The sequence below is a fragment of the Ambystoma mexicanum genome, chromosome 2q (genome assembly GCF_040938575.1).
Source record: "Ambystoma mexicanum isolate Mex_15411 chromosome 2q, UKY_AmexF1_1, whole genome shotgun sequence".
NCBI lineage: Eukaryota > Metazoa > Chordata > Amphibia > Caudata > Ambystomatidae > Ambystoma > Ambystoma mexicanum.
The window spans coordinates 1303402826-1303425591 of NC_090924.1; the positions used below are offsets into that span (position 1 = coordinate 1303402826).

Here is a 22766-nt window from a genome sequence, read left to right on the forward strand (position 1 = left end):
GGAAGAAGAGGGTTGCGGTGAGGAGGCCTTGATAAACAACCCTCCCAGGCAGTTTCCAAAACCATGGAGTTCTTGTGCACAGATGAAGATCAGTAGTCCTTGCATACGGTCCACAAGGGCGTTGAAGAGGGCAATGGCGCAGGGCCTCATTTTCCTGTTCTTCCTTCTCAGCCGAGGGATATTTCCTTGGATATAATGTCGACTCACCTTGGTGTCAGAGATCCAGATGAGGATGCATGCCGCCCCGGTACCTGTGGTGTCCGATCAGCCTCCAGCGAAGAAGAGGAAGTGTCATACGACGCCCCCATTTTCACCACTGCCACCACGTTGGGTCCCTTCTCCCCTAGCAGACCCAGACACTGGTACAGAGACGGATACAGCCACAATGACAGATGATGACGAGGATATCGTCACAGCGGACAGGTAATCTCCACATTTGGATGCTCCACATAGGGTGTCCCCAACGGATGAGGTGGGATCGTTGCACTCCACGATCTCCAGAGCCTCTGAGCTATTCCTGCTGGTGCCCGAAGAAACCAAGAAGGAGGGTTTATTACCAGAGGCGCGAGACCAAGAGGAAAACGATCATGGTGGTGCCCCTTCTGGACGATGTTTGGCAAGAGGACATGGTCCTCATGAAGAACCTTTGAACGGGTCCAACCAAACAGGATAGGCTGGAGAAGAAATATAGGTTGTCAAACTCCGCACCCAAGTCCCTAAGGTCGCAGCCATCACCGGATTCGGTGTTAGCGGCCGCAAGGAAACGGTCGGTCAACCCGTCCTCGTAGTCTTCGGTCCCTCCGGACAGCAAGGGGAAGAAGGTGATTTACACTGCAGCGTCCACTATCAAGGTGGCCAATGCACTGCCGATCCTGGCCAGGTACGACAGGCAGTTGTGATATAAACTGGTGTCGATTCTGGAGTTTCTCCCCGGTAATCAGAAGATGGAGGCAATCGCTCTCTTCCAGGAAGGGGAAGTGGTGTGTGATCACGTCATCACAGTGGCATTGGATGTCGCCGACATGGGGTTCTAGCAAATGGGGAATGGTGTCTGCCTTCGTAGCCAAGGTTGGATGAAAGCCACAAATTTCCGTCGGGAGGTCCAAGCGAAGGTGCTGGACATGGCCTTCGACTGAGAGAATCTGTTTGGGAAGGTCATCGACAAGTCACTCCAGGCCATCAAAACAGATACATAGATGGACCGTTCCCTTGGCACTCTCCAGCAGCACTGCTCGTCCTTTTGCTCCTCCCAGGGGAAAGTCGAGCACGTCTTCAAAATGTTCTCTGCATCGTACCAACAGCCTTCCAGATCCACAACACAGGAAGCCTACAGAGGATGTTCCCAGCCCTACGGTAAGGTAGGACAGCGTTGCCGTCACCCGCAGGGCAGGACGCCAGCGCCGAAGCAAGCCTGAACTGACAGGGATGCCTGGCCCCCACACGTGCGCCCCGGTGGGAGGCTGGCTGACGAGGTTTGTCAGAGAGTGGAGAAAGATCACTGACAAATGGGTGCTGGATGCTCTCTGCCAAGGGTACACTCTGGATTTCAACACAGGTGTCCGTGAATCCCTCCGGTTACCTGTCAGGAGCAGCACATCCCTCAGCTCCTGGAAGAGGTACGGGCCATCTGCAAAAAGGAGCGATAGTTAGTTTCCCAACGGTCCCGGGAGTCCGGAGTCTATTGCATATACTTTCTGGTCAGAAAGAAGACTGGGGGGCTGGTGGCCCAGCCTAGACCTACGACGTCTGAACAAATACCTAAAGTCTCAAAAGTTCAGGATGGTCACGTTGCAATACGTGTTCGGCCAACTGGAAAAAGGAGATTTCTTGACATCATTGGACTTGGAGGACGCCTACTTCCATGCCATCATTCAAAAGAAACATCGGAGGTTTCTACATTTCATGGGGCAGGGACAGCACTACCAGCCCTTTCGGCTTGAAGTCAGCCCCAAGAGTGTTCACAAAATGCCTGGCACCAGTAATGGCCCATCTGTCTACAGGGCTTACATGTATACCCTTACCTGGAGGACTGGCTGATTTGCGACTGCTCGCGGGAGCTGGCCAATGAACACACGGAGACTACTATCCGGCTTCTTACGGATCTGGGATTCTCAGTCAACTATCCAAAGTCTATCAGCTGCCTTCAACACCGTTGACCACCCCACCTTGGTTGCCCACCTCTCCTCTGCTGGCCTATCTGGGACATTGCTCAGGTGGTTCACCTCCTTCCTCTCAGGATGATCCCAATCGGTCCCTTTGCCCCATTTCAAATCCAAAACGGCCCATCTGTTGTGTGGAGTCCCTCAAAGCTCCTCAGTAATGCTTATTCTTTTCAATATTTACAGTCAGTATCTTCTTGGTATCATCCAGTCTCATGGCGTCCTATGCTACTCCTACGCCGATGACACACAGATTCTGCTTTGGCTCCATCTCTCCAATATTACCGCTCGGTTTAGGGGCTGCTTGGAGGATGTGGATGAATGAATGTCCAGGTATTTGCTGTTAAACGCTTGGCCCTCTCCCTGCTCCAACCTATGAGGCTAAGAACCTCTGGGTCATCTTCGACTCCATGCTTTCCTTTTCTCCACACATCGCTGACATCTCTAAGAAGTGAAACTACCAACTGCACCTCCTCTCCTTCCCCCAGAAGATCACTGTCTCCAGAGATCTGGTTCTCTCTAGACTGCACTACTGTTACAGCCATTTTCTAAATCTGCCTGCTGCTACTCTCCACCCTTTGCAACTCATCCAGAACAGGACTGCAACACTTGTTTTTGGTCTCAAGTTCAGGGTTCGTATCTTTCCAGCCCTGAAATCTGTTCATTGGCTCCCAGTGGCTTCAAGGATTAAGTTCAAGACCCTTTGCATTGTCCACAAGGGATTCTGGTGCCTGGGTCCGCAATACCTTCAACTCTCCCTTTGGAAATACATTCCTACTCAAGCTCTTTGCTCCTCCACCTCCAACTCCCTCAGGGTCAGTCGCTTCTCCAAGCAACGAGTTGGTGGTCGATCTGTGTTAGGCTGGGGCTTCCCTCTGGAACACCCTCCCTGCCTCTCTGAAACTTGAGGAGAACCACCTTCAGTTCCGGAAGCAACTCAAGACCTTCCTCTTGGACTCTACCTTCTCTTCCTCTCCCCTGCTGATCTGTTTCTGCACTGGGCACCTGGCAACCCACTGCTTTTGGCCCAGATCCCTTCCCACCCAGATGCATACCCGCACTGCCTCCTGGCAACACTTGCACTTGGGTCTGTATCTGCAACTCCACAGCCGCCCTAGCTGCACTTATTATCACCCATTGTCTTTGTTTAATTCTTGTACTTGCCACCTGCTGGCCGCACTACCTGGTGTTGTTTTGATCATGTGTTTAGCACTTTCCACTCCTCCCCTGCCCCTTGCACTACCCCTCCTTCCCTCTCCCCTGTATTTGCGCGTTCTCAATGTCACTGGGCCTAGTAAGATCCTTGGTTTGTCCTCCCTTGTACTCCTTACTTGCCTCGTCGCACCTTGAAACTCTTCTGTATGGGGGCAATATAAATAAAATGGCATATCATCATATTGTATCATAAAACTGAGGTACTGGTTGTGTACAATGGATCCCTCACGGTATTGGACCTCCGGGTTTTGGCGTATTTAGTTTGGGCCCTTTTTCTTCACCTGTCTCCTCTGTGAAGGATCTAGGTGTTAAAATTTCTAACACCTTATCAATGTCCGATCAGATATCAGCAATCTGCAAATCTGGTCATTTTAAGCTGATGGACCCCTGTAAGTGTCTTCCTTAGATACCTGCACATTTTCATGCTCCTGTAGTCTCTTCTTTTGGTAATAAGATGCATTGACTACTGTAATGCGCTCTATTTGGCACAAGCTGCCTAGCTATTAAGACGACTTCAGTTACTACAAAACATGGCTGCTAGAGCCGTCAACCACCCTCCCTGTGGTGCGCACATGTCTCCTATTCTTCAAGTGCACTGGCTGAATATCTTCAGGCTACATTTCTCCTCTATACTCCATAAAGAGCACTCCACTCTCAAACCTCTCTGACCATCCAAATTCCCCGGGCGAAGCTCTCCCATGTTGATGGACGTGCCTTCTCTGTGGCTGCATCAAAAGCTTGCAACGCCCTGCCCTATGTTTTACGTGAAAGGGAGGATAATTTTTCTTTTCATCGTGCGTCTTTTCTAATGTTTCTGCTACTTAATCTGTTCCCTTTTGGCTCTCCTTTCTGGTCAGCGCAAATATGCCCTCGGGTGAACGCTGCGCTCTACATATTCTTATAACCTAACATAACAAAGTCCTGCATAACGCCATCACAAAACGTGTTGTTCCTAGGCACCAGACTCTATACAGTGCCTTACCTCTTGCCTGGCATCACCAAAAAGGGGAAGATAACAGCCATTCAAGGAAAGGTTCAACGGCTATCGTTGATGAAGACTGCCACGGTGCGGGCCATCAGGTCGTTACTGGGCATGTCATCCTGCATCTACAGCAAATGCAACCCGTACAAGAATTTCTGGATACCTGCTGGATATAGGTGTCCTGATGCTTCACGTACAAGATCTAGCTCAACGACAAATTCCGTCAGGCGATAGGATGGTGGGGCGTCCACTCCAACATTGCCCAAGGCACAGGATTTCAAAACCCGCCCATACTGGGAGACGGTCACCACGGACGGGGAGCACAAACTGGGTGTCTGCACGTGAGAGGCCTGTGGCTGCCGTAGGAAAAGGATCTTCATAGCAACATCCTGGAGATAGGGGCGTGTTCTGTGCCCTCAAGTCATTCCTACAGTCTGTGAAGGGCAAGGTGGTGAGGATCTTCATGGACAACGCCACCACCATGTTCTACATTGGGAAGCAGGGGCAGCACTCGATCACTGGCGCTCTCCATGAAAGTGCAGGACTTGTGGTACTGGGCCTTCGGACAGGGGATGTTCCTGTTACCTCTTCACCTGGCGGGAGTCAAGAACATCATGGTTGTGTAATGTTGTACTGCTATGTATTTGTTATTCATGAGTATGTGACTCCATGACGGACCCCATGCTGGAGAAGGTTTAAGTTACTTACCTGGAATTATTGTTCTCCAGCATGGGTCCTGCATGGATTCACATGCAAACACTGCCTCGGTCCCCTCTGCGGCTCTTCTTGGTCATACTGCCACTTTATGTGCTTACCAAATATGAAGATGGCTGCCAGAGGAGGGGACTCTTATTGGATGAGGGCAGTATGACAGAGGACAGTGATTGGTTTAGAGAAGAAATACAGTTTCTTTAAGTGAAAGTGGGACTGTTTTTTTTTTCTTTTACCAAGGATTTCCAGCCCGACGACTGGGAATATTCATGAGCATGTGAATCCATGCCAGACCCATGCTGGGGAACAATAGTTACAGGTAAGTAACTTACACCTTACCTCACTCATACCCTTTGATCACCATACACTCTGGTCAGCCTCTCAACTCATGATGCAGACTATTGCCCACAGTGAACTGGAGCTTTATCCTGCATACAGACCTTTTTGGTACTTGGGATGTGGTAGGTTCAAGAGTGTGTTGAAAATATGTCAAGGAAGAACAGGTAGGTAGGTGAAACATGAAGATCATACCCACTGCTTGGACCCGCAGCACTTTTTTTGACTGTTTGCTGTATGAGGACAGCAACAGAGACTGCCTTTTGCAAGGATGGATGGATGGATGGATGGAGGGAGGGAGGGAGGGGTGAGGGAGAGAGAGTGAGTAGGGGAGGGAGGAAGGGATGAATAAGACTTTGTAGCAACAAACCTGTGCCTGATTATCATTGGTGACCTAGAGGTTACAGGCTCTACAGGTGACCCTTTTCTAAACCAGGAAGTCATGCATTTATCTTGTTTGATCCTCTTTCTCGTGTCGTTACTTGACCCCTTTTAAACTTGAAATGACTGCCTTCAATGACCGTGCCTATTAACCGCCTTCTTAGACTTTTATCAGACGTGAATTGCAGTCCAAGAACACTGGCTCTTTGTGGTGTTTTGTCTTTGAGGCAATATTTATTTGCAGATCCCAGATTTGATAGATTTCGAGGTCTGCAGTAATAGCATCTTTGCAACACTTATTTCAGCATCCCAGTTATTTCTTTCCCTTGTGCTGCTTGTTTGTACACTGGATGGTATGTCCACGCTATTTGGGCATGCCAAGACTTTGTTGAAAGGAATACCAGCATGGAAGCAGCGCTATAATAAACCTGTAGTAGAAAAGCGAGTGCCTCAAGGTTTTTAGCACCCTTTGAAGATGTATATCATGATGAAGATACGTTTTACATGTTATCTTTAGTAAATGACACTGAAAAGTATCATCATGTGGTGGGGACTCTAATAACACTGAAGCTCTGCCCTACCACACCGCTAACACCCATAGGCGTCTATAGGAAGTTTGGTGGGGTGTGGAGGAGGGTTTGGGGGGAGGGATTGCCGCTCACCCCCAATTGGTGCTCAGGCCCTGCTGTAGTGAAGGACCTTTTTTTTAAGGTGCTCCTATTACCAACCGCCAGCAATCCAGTTTTCACAGCCTCTTTGTTTGCTTAGCGTGTACTTTCTTCTGGCCTGATGCAGACAGCGCAGGAATAGATGGCCATGAATATCACTGGGGTGGGCGGCGTATACGTTGAGAGCGTGCTTCGCACTGCTAAACGCGCTACTTACAACTGAATGTGAAACAAAAAAGACCTTTCCAAAGGCAAACGCATGTCTTACACTTAAGCCACCGGTTGATTTCTTGAATGTATGTATTTTGTTCTTGTGGAATGCCCACATAAAGACACTGTCATTCGTGTGCCCCCTTCCTTTTGAGCGTTCTGTCCGAGAATATACATTTAAAGATGTTATTGGCTTTCAAACTGCTTAATAGTAATGCGTCTGAGCCGTTGGTTCATGGGTGCCAACTTTTCACTGGGGGGCAGAAATGACCTCCTGCCTATCTAACTATAAGCAAGTCACCAGCGCAGGCTCTCCGATCGTTAAAAGGTGCATTTTACAGCACATGTTTTTAGATGGAATTACAAAAGCCATGGGATTTACAGACCGCTTTACACATAGAACATCTCAGAAACAGTCACTGAACATGCTAAGCTATCTTGGTAGCGTTCTGCTTCAGGACATATCAATCTACTTTCAAAGGATTTAACTTGGGTTATAGATCCATGTTTGTGCTCAAAATCACTGCATCACCAACAATGCAGTTTAAATGCATACATTTAAAGCCAGTAGTAGTTCATCTCCAGCCGTCTTGACCCTGTACATAGTTTAATTTAGGATGCACAGTCTTACACTGAAAACTGTAATCGTCTCTATGGTGCAAAGTGAGGTTCCTGGCCACGTTGCGTAACAACTAAGGGGGGGGAGAAATCACCCCCCTTACCCCATGTGTTCGCACCAATAGGTGATATTTCTTCTGTTAAATGAACTGTCCTTGACTACATATAATTTGATGCTGCATTATAATGTCTCTAGTCTAATAAACAAGGTGAAGCTCAGCTTGGAGTGATGTCTGCTTCTGTTGAAGGACACTTGTTGGTACTGAGCTTATACTATGAGGGATGGCTTCTCGTTAAAGGAATTGTTTTTCTTTCTTGTATGCACATCACGCATGCCAGCAAGCTCCATGCATGCATCAGACAATGACCAAGAGCAGGTGACTAACACACATGAATAACCCACTGGAGGATTTAAGACATCTCAAATTGGCCTATGCCCAGTGTGAGCTGCAAACCATTATTTACATTGCACTTTGCTACTTATAAACATGGCTTTATGATCTGAAACTAAAACTGCAATTACTGTTCAAGAATTAAGTGCGCTAAAAGCAAGACTTTGACCATCTCAGACCTAACTGGGCACAACTCAAGACCTATGTTTCTGCATATTATTAAAAGCCTAATGTAGATAAGCAACAGTCAGTTTGCCCTCGGCCCCATAGCCCTTTCTCCAGAATATTGGAATTTTTCCAGTACTAAAAAGGGATTGGAAAAAAGGTCTCAGTTTCACTTAATTATCTGGTCAGTCTAGTCCAGGGGTCTGTAGCCTGTGGCTCTCTATATGTTTTGGACTATGACTCCCATGATCCCTCACCATTGACTAGTTGTAATCCAAAACATCTGGAGAACCAAACGTTGCAGCCCTCTGCTCTAGTCGAGCCTCCACCACCTCCACACAACTACAAAAATGTTATTGCAATCCGTGTGTGCATAAATAGCAGGCTAAAACAAGTAAAAGAGTATTCTAGAGATGGGAGGGCCGGGCTAAAGAAAGATAAGGTGCATTGGTGCCTGGGCAGGGTTATTGCAAGTACCCACTCCACCCTGACTTAATAAAATGATGTTCAGTGCGGCACAGGAGACTTGAGTGCATGGGCAGCAAGGATGGAAGGCGTCTCTAATGCAGAATAGGTGCAGTAATAGCGAGATGCACCTAAATGTGTACCTTCCACTTCTCTTCCCCTCTCTCCGCACAGACCTCAATCACCTCACTTGCCTTTATTGTAATTGTAATGTTTGACAAGTGTTTCTTTTAATGCAGCTAACCCACCTGCACTCAAGACTTGGAATCCTAAACACTTAAATGATGCCTGAGGAATTTTTCATTCCACGGTGGCCATCTGATTCTGGCGCAGGTTATAGTTTCCATATGTATTTGGAGTCCTGTGCCCAGTATTCCTTGTCATTTCGTCAATGCCATAGTTTGAAAGTGGATCCTTCATTGTCTAAAGGCAGCAAGTGATAGGGGTTGCAGTGCAGGCTTAGTGTGGGCAGATGTGTTCAAACCAGGGATATGATGTGATATTTATAACGCGACTGTAGCCAAGTGTTTCTAGGCGCCTTGTCTGGCTGCATAGTGTCTGACAATAAGCGCTCTCCTCTAACTTCTGAGTCACTCATTTGAGTTCTGGCAGGGTGAACATGCCTCTTCATCTTTCAGAAGTTGATAAACTGAGTACTTGAAGATCCTCCTTCTCTTTCCCATTAACCAACCTATGGAACTCAATGCCCAGGAACTCCACACAAGGTGATCACCTAGTGTTTGAACAATCTATCAAAACCTGGCTCTTCACTAACTAGCAAGGTACCATCTAAAGACTTGACCAAATGGACCTTTCAAGCTTCATCCATCCCAGGCTGGGGCTACAAGACTAACCAGAATCACTCTGATAAGCCAGACTGTTCTGCAACTTCCAAAGGATGGGCGCCTTAACAACGTAATAGTCATCACAAATCTGGACACAAAGGCCAATCGGAGCACCAACCTCGCAAAAGGAAGTATGGCGTTCAGAACTGCCTGGTATCCCGATGTGAGAGACTACAGTTACCAGCATGCACCATACTGCTCATATTGGTGGAGCTGATGATTGATCCCAGAAGCCTGCACCGTCCAGAAACAAACACAAAGGACAACAAGCACCAGAATAGACCTGTGTCCCAGTGCCAAACTCTGACCCATATCAGCAGAAAAGAGAATGCTATAGTAAATGTGGTCTATCCCCCTCTCCCCTCCCATGCTGAGTGGGAGACCCAACACCTACCCAGAGGTAGGTGTTGGGTATCGATGGTGCCTGAGCTGGAATCAGCTGGTGGCTGCATAGCATTAGGTGAGACCAGGGAACACTGCATCCTCTTGAGTTGTTAATTCATCCTGGTTATGGTGTTGCAGCACACCAGCCCCGAGAAGCCTGCACTGGCTTCCCATTAAAAAAAATATTCATTTTAAAGCCCCCTGCTTTGCCCAAAAATCACTACAATGACAAGGAGCCGAATTTCGCCAAGCCAAAATCAACTGCTGCCAACCAGGAAGAAACCTAAGAGAGAGCAATAAAGTCCAAATCGAAACTAAACACTATGAGAAAAGGAAATTTGGAGGAATCGCATTCTCACGTTTGCTAGCCAAACTATGTAAATAGATACCGAAAGAAATAAGACCAAGTGAAAATCACCTAACCTTCAGAAAATGACTGAAAACATAGCTATTCAATTCACCGAGATGAGCATAAGAACGGGCACCACACATATCATACCCCGGACCGAAGGCAAACATGGGACAGTACGGATCATGGAACGGACAATAAAACCACACACCCTAAGCCAAAATTACCACCCTTGCTCCTTTCTCCTCTCCCTCATACCTCCCAAAAACTACATATGCCTAAAAGGGTCAACCATAACACACACAAAAACAAACAATCCACACACCTGCAGCCAGAACAAACGGCAGCAAACAACCCAGACACTGTACTTTACCCCTCCAGACACAAGCCCAATGTACACAACAAAGCACACTCAGAAAGCCGACGCACACGCAGACGGCAGTTTTTCTCCTGGTTCTGTGAGCATCCACAACCTCTATCCTATCGCTCTTCCGTCACTAACCAACCCCACCCAGTTTCTTACAGATCCACGTGAGCACCTGGCGAACATGCAAATGGCAGCGGTACGTTGTATAATATCAACATAACATTCGAATTTGATTTTTTTTAATTAAAAACACGTTTTCAAGATGAAGAAGGAATGCAGTTATTTACAATAAAAAACGCATTCATCTCCTCCGGATGAGCTATGTTTATAGGGAAACGCGTGTTGTGGACCAACTGGATTTATGAGAGGATAAACTGGATCTAAGAAGATGAACAGAATCTATGCATATTGAAAGCACCATCTGGATTTATTAAACTGGATTTAATAAGATCTATTATTTACGTATATTGAGAAGCCGAGTTGGATGCATTAAAGGCGTACATTGTAATTCTAGAAATTACTTAAATGTATGAAATATAATTGATTTGGATTCTTTGAGGGTGAACTAAATATTCATAAACATTTAACTGGATTCGTGAAGAAAAACCGTATAATTATTATCACAATATACGAAAAGGCATTGGATCCACAAGGATCAACTGAGTGTTCAATTAGACTATACATCCTAAGTGAGACTGTCCCAGTGTCCGTGTGGCTGAAGGTGAAATGACATTGGCTTTAAAGTCATTCATGTGAACTGCACTGTTGGAAATGCATGGAATGCGAGCACAATCTGGGAGCCACATCTGATGTTAACAGCGACCTTGGTAACTCGACTGGTTTAAAGGCTGTTGCTGAAATGTTAACGTGGCATGTACTTCGTATTGCTTTGTGAAATTGCTAAAAACATATGTGTTTTCAAAATGCACCGTTCGACCAGTGAAGGGGCTGTGCTGATTCTTTGCTCAGGGCGAGGATGCTTCCCCCATGGTGAAAACGTTGCCACCCGAGCACCCACACTTCTGTTTCCTAATAACTGCTGTCAGAGCAATAGAAACATTTCATTTCCATTGAGCAGTTTGACAGACCAATATCAATTTTAGAAGTATACCATGTAATACAGTATTCCAAGGAAGGGGTACACCAACGGTAGGTTGTTTGTGTGTGGGTGAGTTTGCACACAAAACACAGATAATAAACTGGTGGTTTAATTTTAAGCAACGTGTTTTTACTTTGAAAATGCCTTTGTTTCCTGGTTAATTGTAAGCAGCACATGCAGCAAACTTTGTTCCTAGCATGTGGGAAGGCAGCTTTTGACATATATCGCCCAGACAGGTGATGTTCATGGCCCATTTATTCGCGTGATACCTGCTTCGGGCCAGATGAAAGGACACGCCAAGCATAGAGGCTGTGAAAACGCGATAGCAAGCTACTCTTAACACGCAATTTAAATGATGCTCTTCAGTTTCCTTTGTGGGGATGGGGGCAAAGCTGCCATTAGCGAGGGCTGTGGCCCCACTTTGCCCCTCCTCCCCTCCTCACCTGTGGACGCCTATGAAGACGCACAACAACCCATATCACCATCATTCTTCCCCGGAAACGGCAGAAAAAGCTATGCCCAAACACATAAGCTGTCAATCATGCTCCCGATTGTATTTTGGGACGAGTTATTGTTCTTTAAAGGCTGCAGAGTAGAGAGAGCTCTTACACAACCTCTGCCTCAGAAGCCTCGGTTGGATAGCGCACCACCGCCATCACGTTCGCAGCTCGTGGCAGTCTAACATAATTCCGCCATCTTACTTCGGTAATGTCAGGAAAACCACGTCGCAGAACTTCACTTCACAAACGAAACGTCCGCTTCCTTCAAAGAGTTATCTATGCACGGTACTCCCCAAAGACATTCCAATCCACTCACAGTATTTTTGAACCTACAACCTTGTACCACCTGACCTGCATCAAAGTTCACTGATGTTTTTACATATCTCCGATGCAAGCAGAACTGCGTTCTCGCAGGGGCATATTTTGTTGCCTAGAAAAAATGCATTGCATGTCAGAATAAGGGCCTTTATTCAGAGGCGGCGCTGCAACTGAGTAAAGCTGTTTGTTCACTGTTGTAATGGTGAGTAAACATTCAATCCCTGGGTCCCCAACAAGTGGCAGATTTAAGGCAAAGGGCCCCGTGGGCAGCACCTGACACAGGGCCCTAGATGGGCGGGTCATGGAGGCGGAGCTTTGGGTGGGCGGAGTTAATTGTGGTCACAGTGCACAATGGCAAACTTTAGGGACAAAAGCAATTTTTTATTAAGTTGTCTTCATAACAGTTACCTAGGGGTCTGACTAACTGGAAACAGCTGGGCCTCCTCAGCAGGCTTTGCTATTAATGCTAAATATTGTAAACCTAGAGAACATACGCGTCCTTGTAGCAGAAAACTGATGTCATTCTGTGGGTGCGGGCGTTGCTGCAGCCATGCATTGCAAAATGGCAGAATTGCATAGTGTTCAGCTTTCGCTGCACGGGTTGGAGGGTGAACACCTCGGATCTGTGTAAGTGTGCACTAGTATGGAATTACAGAGCCCTTTACAATATGTTGTATCTGCTTGGACTTTAGATGCAAAACAGATCAATGTGGACGGTGGTAAGAAACAAGCAAGAAGATAACTGATGTTTGTGACAGCAGTGTGATGAGCTGCTTGTGATCGCTGCAGGACCAGATGCTGTATCTATTAGTTTATTAGTTTGATTTTTTTCCTGAAAGATGATAGAATGCAGTGACACTTCCCAACCATACCACACCCCTATGTGCCCGATTTACGAAACGTTTCCAATGGGATTTTTCCATTGAAAAGTGGTTTTGTAAATCAGGCCATATGGCGCCTTCTAGGGTGGGCTGTGCTCCATAAACTTCCTAAATAAAGTAAAAGTAAAAAAAAAATTAAAAAAACAGAACAACGTGCTGATGTGGATTGTCGTAATATTTAAAAACCTTTGCATTGCAGCATGTATTTTGAAGGAGATACTGACATGTATAACAAAGCCCTAACCCTGTGACAACTAACATCCAAAACACGCCACTAGAACTGCATTGTTTTTTTTTTCAGTGACCAAACCCCTCTTCATTTTGCACCAACCTTGTTTGGCTTTGTTTATGGTGTGAAAGCTGTCACATAAAAGCCTGCCATGTTCCCTCAGGGCTGACGGTGTTAAAATCCACAATGAGCCACACTGCGATGGCACGTGTGCTCTCTGGCAGCAGTCAGGGGGAAAGCAAGCAGAGAACTCGCCACAGCAGAAAGGGCCCTGTGTTGTGTGGAAGGGGCGGGCCCCGCTCGCCATTTGTCTGGCTGACGACCGTTAGATCCGCCTCTGTCCACAACGTATATTTCTGACTGGATATATGACGCCGCCGTTCTGCTGAGTGGTGCGGAATCGTCCGACTACGGATCGTGGCATCCGTATGAGTAGTGCTCAGTGTCCGTGGGCTTCATTGCGGGTTGGGGTTTCAGTGTGTGTAAGGTTCTGAGTAGCATCACGTTCACTGAGGCACCGGTATCAATTGTCATTGTGACCTTGTGCTCCCCTAGCATGACGTTGCATCGAGGCCTCCTTTCTTCCTTCGGTTTTTCTGCTGTTCTCACAATGGCGCTGATATCAGGTGCACTTTCCCCTTCTTTCTCCCGGCTTGGCAGGTTGCAATGGTCGCCATCGTCTGGCTTTCTTCCCCTTCAGACTCAGCTGACGAGAAGTCTTCCGCTTCGACCTGGCGTGCTCTCGCTTGTTTCCTGTCTCTAGTGGGCAGTTTTCTTGCAGGGCTGCGCTGGTTGACCAGGTTGTTCGAGGACCGGCAGACCTTGGCATGCGTTGCACGTGGTGCCCTGTGCAGGACAGTTGCATTTCCTATGTTACTGTCCACCGCACCACCCGTAGTCATTTGGACCCGGAATGCGATGAGCCCCCGGTGCGGGCAGGCACTTGGTCTTCTGCTTGCGGCGGCTGTCTGTCAGTGATGGCAGCTATCGTTGGAGCGGGGTGTATTTGCAGCCTCTGGAGCGTGGTGCCAATGTGTGCCGCTCAGGGGTGTGAGATTTCCCTCTGTCAGCCATACTCTAGGATGCAAGATAAGAAGATTTCCTTTTCACACGGTACAATCCATTGTAATTTCTCAGACTGCATCCCATTGAAAATTTGCCATCTGATCTCTGTCTACATTGTCGAATTCACATGATTGGGCAAGTCGTCGCAAACGAGTGTGGTATGAGTCAAGTGCCTCTGCTTCATTTTGAACCGTTGTGCAGTAATTCAAGATTTCATAGTCCAGGTCGAGTTGAGGCATAAAATGATGCGTCGGGGCATCCTTCGCTAACTTGTATAGATCATCTACGTCTTGGGCCTGTGGCAGCGAGTTGAAAATGTGCAGTGTGTCATCGCCTACACTTAGTAGCAGGTGTGAGCGCATCTTTCGCAGCGTGGCAACGTCTTTGCACTCCATCTCATATTTCTGCAACCACAGGGCCCACCTGGGTCTCACCAACGATGGTATGGGTCAAATGGGGCCATGTGAACTCCTCCATGCCCCTGTATCATTGGGTGCGTGGCGTGGGGCCTGGCCTGAAGTCTGTGGCCAGCCTTACAGCGGTTGCTGTAGTGGTGGCCATCATGTATGGCCTTGTGCTGTTGGTTGTCATCTGTAGGTGGCAGCGTTGTTTACCTGTGTCTCTTCCCTCCCTGCAGCGTTGATAAGAGTGTGTGTGTTGACTCACTGCCTGTTTTATCTTTCCTTCTGGTGCTGGGGCCGCTTCCAGTGGGCTGCTCGGCCTTCACGAGGTGGGGAAGGAGAGAGAGGGAAACTGGGTGGGTGTCCATCAACATGGGCGCTCGTGCCTGTAAACATCATAGGCTGTGTAGTGTGGGCTTCTCCTTGCTCTTGTTTCCTACCTCCTATACTATGGAATGACTTACAGACAGATTTGTTGTGGAAAAATGATTGGCCGTAGGCATTTATTTTCTACAGAAAATAAAACAAACAAGAATCATGGTAACAACATGTGTCTGTGCTTTTGGGCACACCGTGTCCAGGGTTAGCGATGCCAGCCTTCTCCTTGGTCAGTCTCGGTTACCCTCGGGCATCCGTTCCTGGACACGTGCCGCCTACGACTTTCTTCTACCGTGTACCGAAGAAAGTACTCAGCGTTCCTGCTCCTCTCTCCATTCGTTTCCTTCTTCCTGAAGTTTTGCAAAACGCTTCCTTCTCCTTTGCCCAGGTCCCAAGACGCCTACCCGTACGAGGTGAGCGTCTTGCCTGGTTTGTTTTTCTCCCTTGTCCTTTGGCCATACTTATACCCCCTCTGTCCTTTGTTATTCTCCTGGGGGCTGGGCCTTGCCCAGCCCCCCTGCAGGTTTCCCCTCACACCCTGCCTGTTGTTGGGGGCTGTTGCCTGGCAACGCTGGGGCAGGGCGCCAACGGGCTGCCCCTCCCCATGTTTCTTCGCGCCATCTCGCCCCACCCCGCGCCTAACCCCCCAGGCCCTTTATCGGGCCGTACTTTGCACGGCCCGGGGCCTGGGGCAGAGGCGCTGATTGACTCTGCCTCGTCGCCAGTGTTGTAGCGGTGCCAGCGCTCCCGGCTACGAGTGAATGGGGGTCGGCCAGGCCTAGTGCGCACTGGATACAGCGTGCTAAAAGAAACACGCCACACTTGGTTGCGGTTTGCCCGCTGCTGACTTCCTTGTTGGAAGACGTCCCACCGTTTATTTCACATCACCACGTAGGCGTGGTGACGTGGACAAAAAATTCACCACGAATTGACACCAGGGAAAAATCAACATGCTTCACTTTTTCCCTGCACTTGGCATAACTTCGATGCAGTTGGCTTTAGAAAGGGGCCTCTTATTTACAGCACTAAATTCCTTTGCGCCTCCCTGTAGTGCCCTGATGCATCTGGCAATTGATTACGTAATCGCAATTTTATTTTGAATACTTGAGCATGAAAATGGCAGAAGCTGTACTGTTAAGATCCCAAAACTCCACATAACATTTCCCACATTTCATCCTCCTTTGTTTTAATATGTGCCTTTTTCTTTGTAGGATGACTTTGCACGGAATCGAGAATTCATTACACTGGTCGTTTACAAGACTGATGGCAAAAAGGTTTACTACCCAGGTAGGTGGGAAATACTTGGCTGGCATTTGCTTTTTCTGTTTTTATACCGGGATTCCAGCATCCCTCGACGGTGCTCACTCCAAAGGAAAAAGAAACCCTCGATCTGACAAACGTGTGTTTAGTTTTTCGGGCTCCAGATCGCTGAACCAGGGCAGTCCATGCTCTTCTTACGAGTGCCACATACCCCAATCCTGCTACCCCCCCCCGGCCCCTGCCCTCCTGCCCTCTGAGGTTGAAGCGTGGAGTAATTGGGGGTGTGTAGGGACTTGCCTGGCTATAAAAAATAAATAAAATAAGCTATAGCGACCAGAATTCCTTAGTCATTAAATGGGACTTACCCCCACACACCTGAACCAATCTGCCTCCCTGATGAGTGTTGGGTGAGCTTGGAGGTGTAAGTGCATTACTGGACTGTAAGGCGGAATGAGCTGGAAATAGAGCGCAAACCTCACCTATCCTTTCAAGAACGTGTGTGCCTGTGTGTGTGTGTATGTGTCTATGTATACACATAGTGCCGCAGCAGTACAGTTACAGTTGCATCGAAATTTCAATAGGAAAATGCACACAAAAAATTCTTCCATAACTTTTTGTCTTGTTCATGTAAATTCGCCAAATCTGGCAAGCAGCAGGTCTAGCTTAACCTGAACAATCATATATCATATTTGGTTATCAATTCCATACATGTTGTCATGTCTAAGATATTGCTGAAAGAGCATTGTTTTTAGGTTGGGGTTACCATAGCAGCTACAGAAAGGGCACTTTTTTGACCACCCTAGCTCAAAATGTTTGACTTTGATGTTTGAGATTTTTGGCGTAGTGCTGCCATAAAGGCCTCAAAATTCATATCAGCCAAACTCCAGATATTCCCTTCACGTGGCCAACCAGTATCAATATTTCCAGATATGCGCAGCAGGTGCAAAGGGACAAACGCCAAGAAACATATACCATACAATTCCCAAATGCATCTGCAGCCCCTACACAACCAAGCACACCTACACCCCCTATGAGGTCATGCGCAGGAGGAGCTGCGAGACAAAGCAAATACAACATATGCTGCAAATTAAAAGTGCTCTGCAGAACATAGCAGATCTTCAGCCGCAAACACTGAGTCGGACTTTACAATGAAATAAAGCACTCCAACATCCTCCGCTCCCAAGACACACCCTCTAATTAATCGTGCGCGCACAAGCAGAGACGGTTTTATGGGAGGGCAAAAGGGGCACTTGCCCAGGGCCCCCACCTTGGAGGGGGCCCCACAAGGCTAGTTGATCTGAAGAAGTAAGATTCCATTGTTCACCAGTCCTAAATAGCGTATGTCAGGATATTTTATGGAGTGCTGCTGAGGATCTAAACCCATTGCCTTTCTGTTTTGGCAAGTGCATTCTGCCTTGATCAATTCATCATGTTTTGCTTTCTATGTTCACTGTGGTATACATAGTTTGTGTGTTTCTTATGGCACAACTCTGTAGCATTCTTTCTCATTCTTAGCTCCGTGTGATGTACCAATTGCAGAGTAATGTGTTCATATGCAAAATTAGAATATCACATTCCAGCAAGGCTGGCAGAGCCTTTCCTATGCCTGACGTTTATAAACTTGCCTGCATATGTACTTGGTTTTGCAGAATAACGTCTGCTATTATGAGCAATGTACCTGTACCAGATGGGGGTTGCTATAAAAACTAAAATATCATCCGTATGGTGAAGGTCTAGAAATTGGTTTGATCGGGGTGTTGTGAAATCTAGGCAATCACCTCCAACAATGGCATAACCTGTTAGTCCAAGAGGTGAATAAGTATCCAAATTCAAAACTATGGAGCGATAGCGTTCATGTTTATATCCTGGATTTGCCAGCAGACGATACAGTGATCCTGGTCAAATCATCTAATATATCTTACATTACTGTCTTCGGTGAGGTTTGCCTTCTTGCATGCTGCTGGTATCGTTTAGCCCATTACTTAATATTTCTTCTTATGTAGGCCATTTGGGTGGAAGGGTTGGTAGACAGAAGAGAGCGGACCATATGTTGCAGGCCTCGGTCACATATTTTAAGGTCTGCTTGTTTGACACCAAAAACGGTTTGCTTTTTGGTAAAAGTCAAAGGTTTTTGTGCACGTTTATAAATGAAAATGTCACAAGACATTCTTTTGGAAGTATTTAAAGCTTTAAAATACAAAAGACAAACCCAGATTAAATTTGTTCAATCACATCGATTGGTTTGCTGGTTCTTATATACTTCCTTGATGATGGAGAGAATGAAGCTAGAATCTTTCCCATTTTGCATAACACCCTTCTAGAATATTTTATTTAAAAATGGCCATGTTTGGTAATGTGATTTGTGTACTTTCTGTTCTTTTATAAAATGATATTGTTTCAGTTCATGGTAAGAACTGGAAAAGAAAGTGATCAAATGCAGAAATTGCAGGGTTGGCACAAATCCCATCTTCACCCCTTCACCCCTTAACCAATGTGTGATCCTGGGCATCTCATTTAATCTTGTATTGCCGAACCTCTCAATATTGCCATTCCCTAAACTTTTCAAAATTGTCAGCCCTTCCGAGTGATTTCCTTCTCATGGTATGATCTTCATAAAAGCCTTATTCATGGTTTCACTGTGTTAATAGTGAGCATATGTATATTGCACACCACAGGCATTTGTTTCTTTTGATATCTAATGGCAACACTATTTGAAAACTATATCCCACTTCTAATCACAGTCTGTCTGAATAAAGACACCTTCCTGGTAGCTTCTAATCTGCCTCCACTGTTCATGCTACGGTATGTGTAGCGTTCTCCTTCCTTCCAATTGGTGGTCTCTATCCATGCATGAGCACTTTTGCTTTCTGTGAGGCAGCTAATATGAGTTCTCTGTCTATTATGGGTTACATGTACATTTTACATGCGATCCTGCATTAATACTACATCTACGTTCCTGGATGTTCTTGATAAAACGTATCCTGTATGTACTAGAACAGTAACCCCTTTGTAGACTGCTAATGTTGGTCACCAAATACAACTTGTTTATCATTCTGATTAGAGCAAGAATGAAGAGGGCAAGGGGACTGAAAGGGAGTAAACGTGCTTATTATGCTGCGAGACAGCATATCATCCTATAGGCTGTGAGCGTGACTGGTGGGGGGGCGCGGTGCCAGTATTCTTGATCCCTTAATTCCTTTGGATTGGTTGGGGGGGGCAAAGATGTCTGTGCCCACGGCCCCACAAGTGCTTAAGATGGCCCTGCGCACAAGGGAAGGGGGAACAAAGCCAATCAGGGCAATTGATCATCTTTAGCGACACGCAAAAGCTGATCTGCCGCAGCAAAGGCACAGCAGGTCCGCCGTACATGTGCAGAGACGCACACGCAAACCCTTTTACTAGTCAAGCACACGAAGGGCAGAGGAACAAAACGAAATGAAAAACATTATGCAAGTGGTTGGTAGTTTTGGGAAGTGTGTGTGTGTGTGTGTGTGTGTGTGTGTGTGTGTGTGTGCGCGCTTGCGCGCGCTCTCTATTCTCCTTCTCTGTGCTCTTTGCTTTATGGATGGAAGGTGGTGGCTGCAGTCAGTATGGGGACGTGCCTGCAAGGAGTGTATTGAAGGTGGGTGTGGTAGTGTGGGGGATGTGCCTGTGGTTATAGGGTGCGCACTATCTGTGGGAATTAGGGAAAGGCTAGGGAGTGGGCTGGGGTGTTCAAATGTGTCTGTGGAGTGTTTGGGTGCATAGAGCTGCAGGGCCGTTTGCCTCTGCGGGGACGAGGAAGGTGTAGGGGTGTGTGTATGTGTGTGTGTGTGTGTGTGTGTGTGTGTGTGTCTGTCTTCGTTCTACGGATATATGTTTATGTATGTCTTATGTATATTTCTTCAGTATTGCGTATCCTTGGCTTTCGTTCATCATAGCTAATACACTGCATGACCGGCATGAGGTAGAGAAAGTTTAAGCAAAGAAGCAAAGTTGAATTAACAAAATCTTATTTTGAGAAGTTATTCAAAGTTCATTCGGCTATTATACATTAACACACATTTACGACACATCAAAACTATGGGCAAAATTCACACTACATTACATTTATCTTCTTCATAGGTCTTCCTGTAAGTGCGCCGCTTACATAATAAAAAAACATCACATAGGAAGTCTGCATCATTACATCACATACACATTAACAGTGTCCATGAATATCCTAATATTATTTTTAATACGTATGGATAATTCTTTCGCTAAAATCAATAGAGAACCTACAAAATAGTAAAACAATTATTTTTTTTACCAATTGGCTAGCCAGGCACCATTTAATTCTCCCCTGTGCCAGCTGCTTTACTCCCTCTGGTGTCTGTCCACGGGCCAACTCCACGCAACATTTGGGTCCTAATTAAAAATGAATCTTGGTTGAGCAAACCCTTAAAATGGCTATGCTAGATTTCTTATTCACATCATGGTTTGTATCGTAGTAATGTAATTTGTCAATTGTAAAGTGCCTTTCCCCTTTGGCATGGCCTCAAAGTGCTGTAGGTGAACAAATTCAGGGGCGTGAAGTTCAAGGTATGGGGTGGTTAGAGATAGTCTGGAGGGTATGAGAGTGCAGGAGACTAGACCACATTTTCGTCGTGGGGGGACAGCTGCATTCTTATGGCAGAGGTGTTGCGTGATGTGTCTTAAGTCCGGGTGGGTGGCCGTGCCTTCGGCTATATTCCATGGAGTGTATCACACTCCATGCTTATATATAAGCATGGAGTGTGATACATAGCTGTAACCTGTAGGAACTATTTTAGTGATGTGATCCATGGTTAGTGGGAAAGGTTTTCTTTGGTGGAAGGGTTTGAAGCAGCGAATACAGAGCCTGAGAATGTAACCGTTGTGCCCTGGCTTCACTCTTGCATGCTCCCCATACCTAGTGTTTTATCTGCACAACAAACACGATATGTGCTTTGGTGCAGCTTCACAGGCCCACACCATGCCGAAAACCTCCTTTTGCATTGTTGAAGGTGCATTCACCCTTATTAGTTTTGGCTATGAAGTGGCACTTCAGCAGCACTTATTAGCTGAAACTATTTCATTGGAGTACAGCTATTGGGGAGCTGGTATTTGAGGATGAACACACAACTTCTAGGTGTGTGGCTATTTACCTACCCATTAAAAGCCCATGGTCCTACTAATTCAAATCCTACGGCAATTTCAACCCAGAGCATACAAACCCAACCATACTCTCAGGATCTCTTTGTGCTGTCTTTATCAAAAAGTAAAATGAAACATTGGTCTGCAAGTATTGTTTCTAATGCGTATATCGAGAGGTAATGGCTTAGTTGCAGCTGCAAAATGCTCTACTGGTGTAATACAAATGTCTTAACCAAGTGTCCTTGCAGCCCCTAGATTTAAATCTGTTCCTTGCATGAAGTCCTGTTAAAAACAAGCACTGATAAAGAAAACTGTTTTATATGACTTGTTCATGCTACTCACTGCTGACATGGAGCAGTATGAGAGCTGTAAAGTAATGTGATGTCATTAGACCATTATATAAAACAGATTTCCCATCTCAAAATGTGCTGATTCAGACACGTTTTCCGAGTGCAAAAACATTTTTTTATTTTTGAACGCTCATGAGTGGCTTTAAACCGGCGGTGTCCATTGCACACCATTGTTGCATTTAATTGAGTGAATGTATTCTTTACATTGAACTATTTATGAAGCTTTGGTAATTACTGGTCCAAACCTTTTGTGGATGATGTGTAAGGAAATGCACAATATTTATTTACGATGTGGAGAATTATTCATTAGTAACCAAGGTTGTTTCTGTGCTGACTGAGACATTTGCACAGTGGCAGCTTTCAAAAGGTAAATCATTCCATGTCCTTGATAAGGTCATAGTTTAATGCAAATGTGTTTACTGCTTGTTGTGCGCTCCTTTCCTAGCTTGTCTAACCCTACGCACACATTTCTGGAGAGGAAAATGGTGAGGGGCAAATAGCAGTATGCCACCCTAACCATTGGTTTGCAGAAGAGCCAAATGCCAAAATTCATTCTAATGGTATGTTTTTAGCTCACTATATTGTTGTCCAAGCTCAAATGTTTAACTCTCTTGAATGGCAGGGAGGCTGGAATCACAGAGCTCTCAAGTTTCTTGTTGCCATCTGTTCCAGGCTTTTAAAAATGTTTATTATATTTAGTTTCCACCTGTTCTGCTGGAGTTTATTTCATGCATTGATGACCTTTTCTGTGGAAAAAAGGGGTTCTCTGTTTCCTCTGAGCTCGCTTCCTAATTAGGGGTATGAAGCCAGTGGGATGCCATCCCTGCAAATAACTTAGTAAATCCTTCATGACAGCAATGAGGCTAAACAGCAGGTAACATCAACAAATCCTCAAGGGTCATTCT

The 22766-nt window shown here is 46.2% G+C and overlaps 1 protein-coding gene across 2 annotated transcripts in view; it reads left to right on the forward strand.

Annotated features, from left to right (window-relative positions):
- CAPN7 (calpain 7) overlaps window positions 1-22766 on the forward strand; it is a 578129-nt gene that overhangs the window by 413532 nt on the left and 141831 nt on the right. For both annotated transcript variants that reach the window (XM_069648744.1, XM_069648743.1), the window contains one exon: window positions 16330-16405. In XM_069648744.1, coding sequence (XP_069504845.1) covers window positions 16330-16405 — 76 coding nt within the window. The remainder of the gene's footprint in view (window positions 1-16329; window positions 16406-22766) is intronic.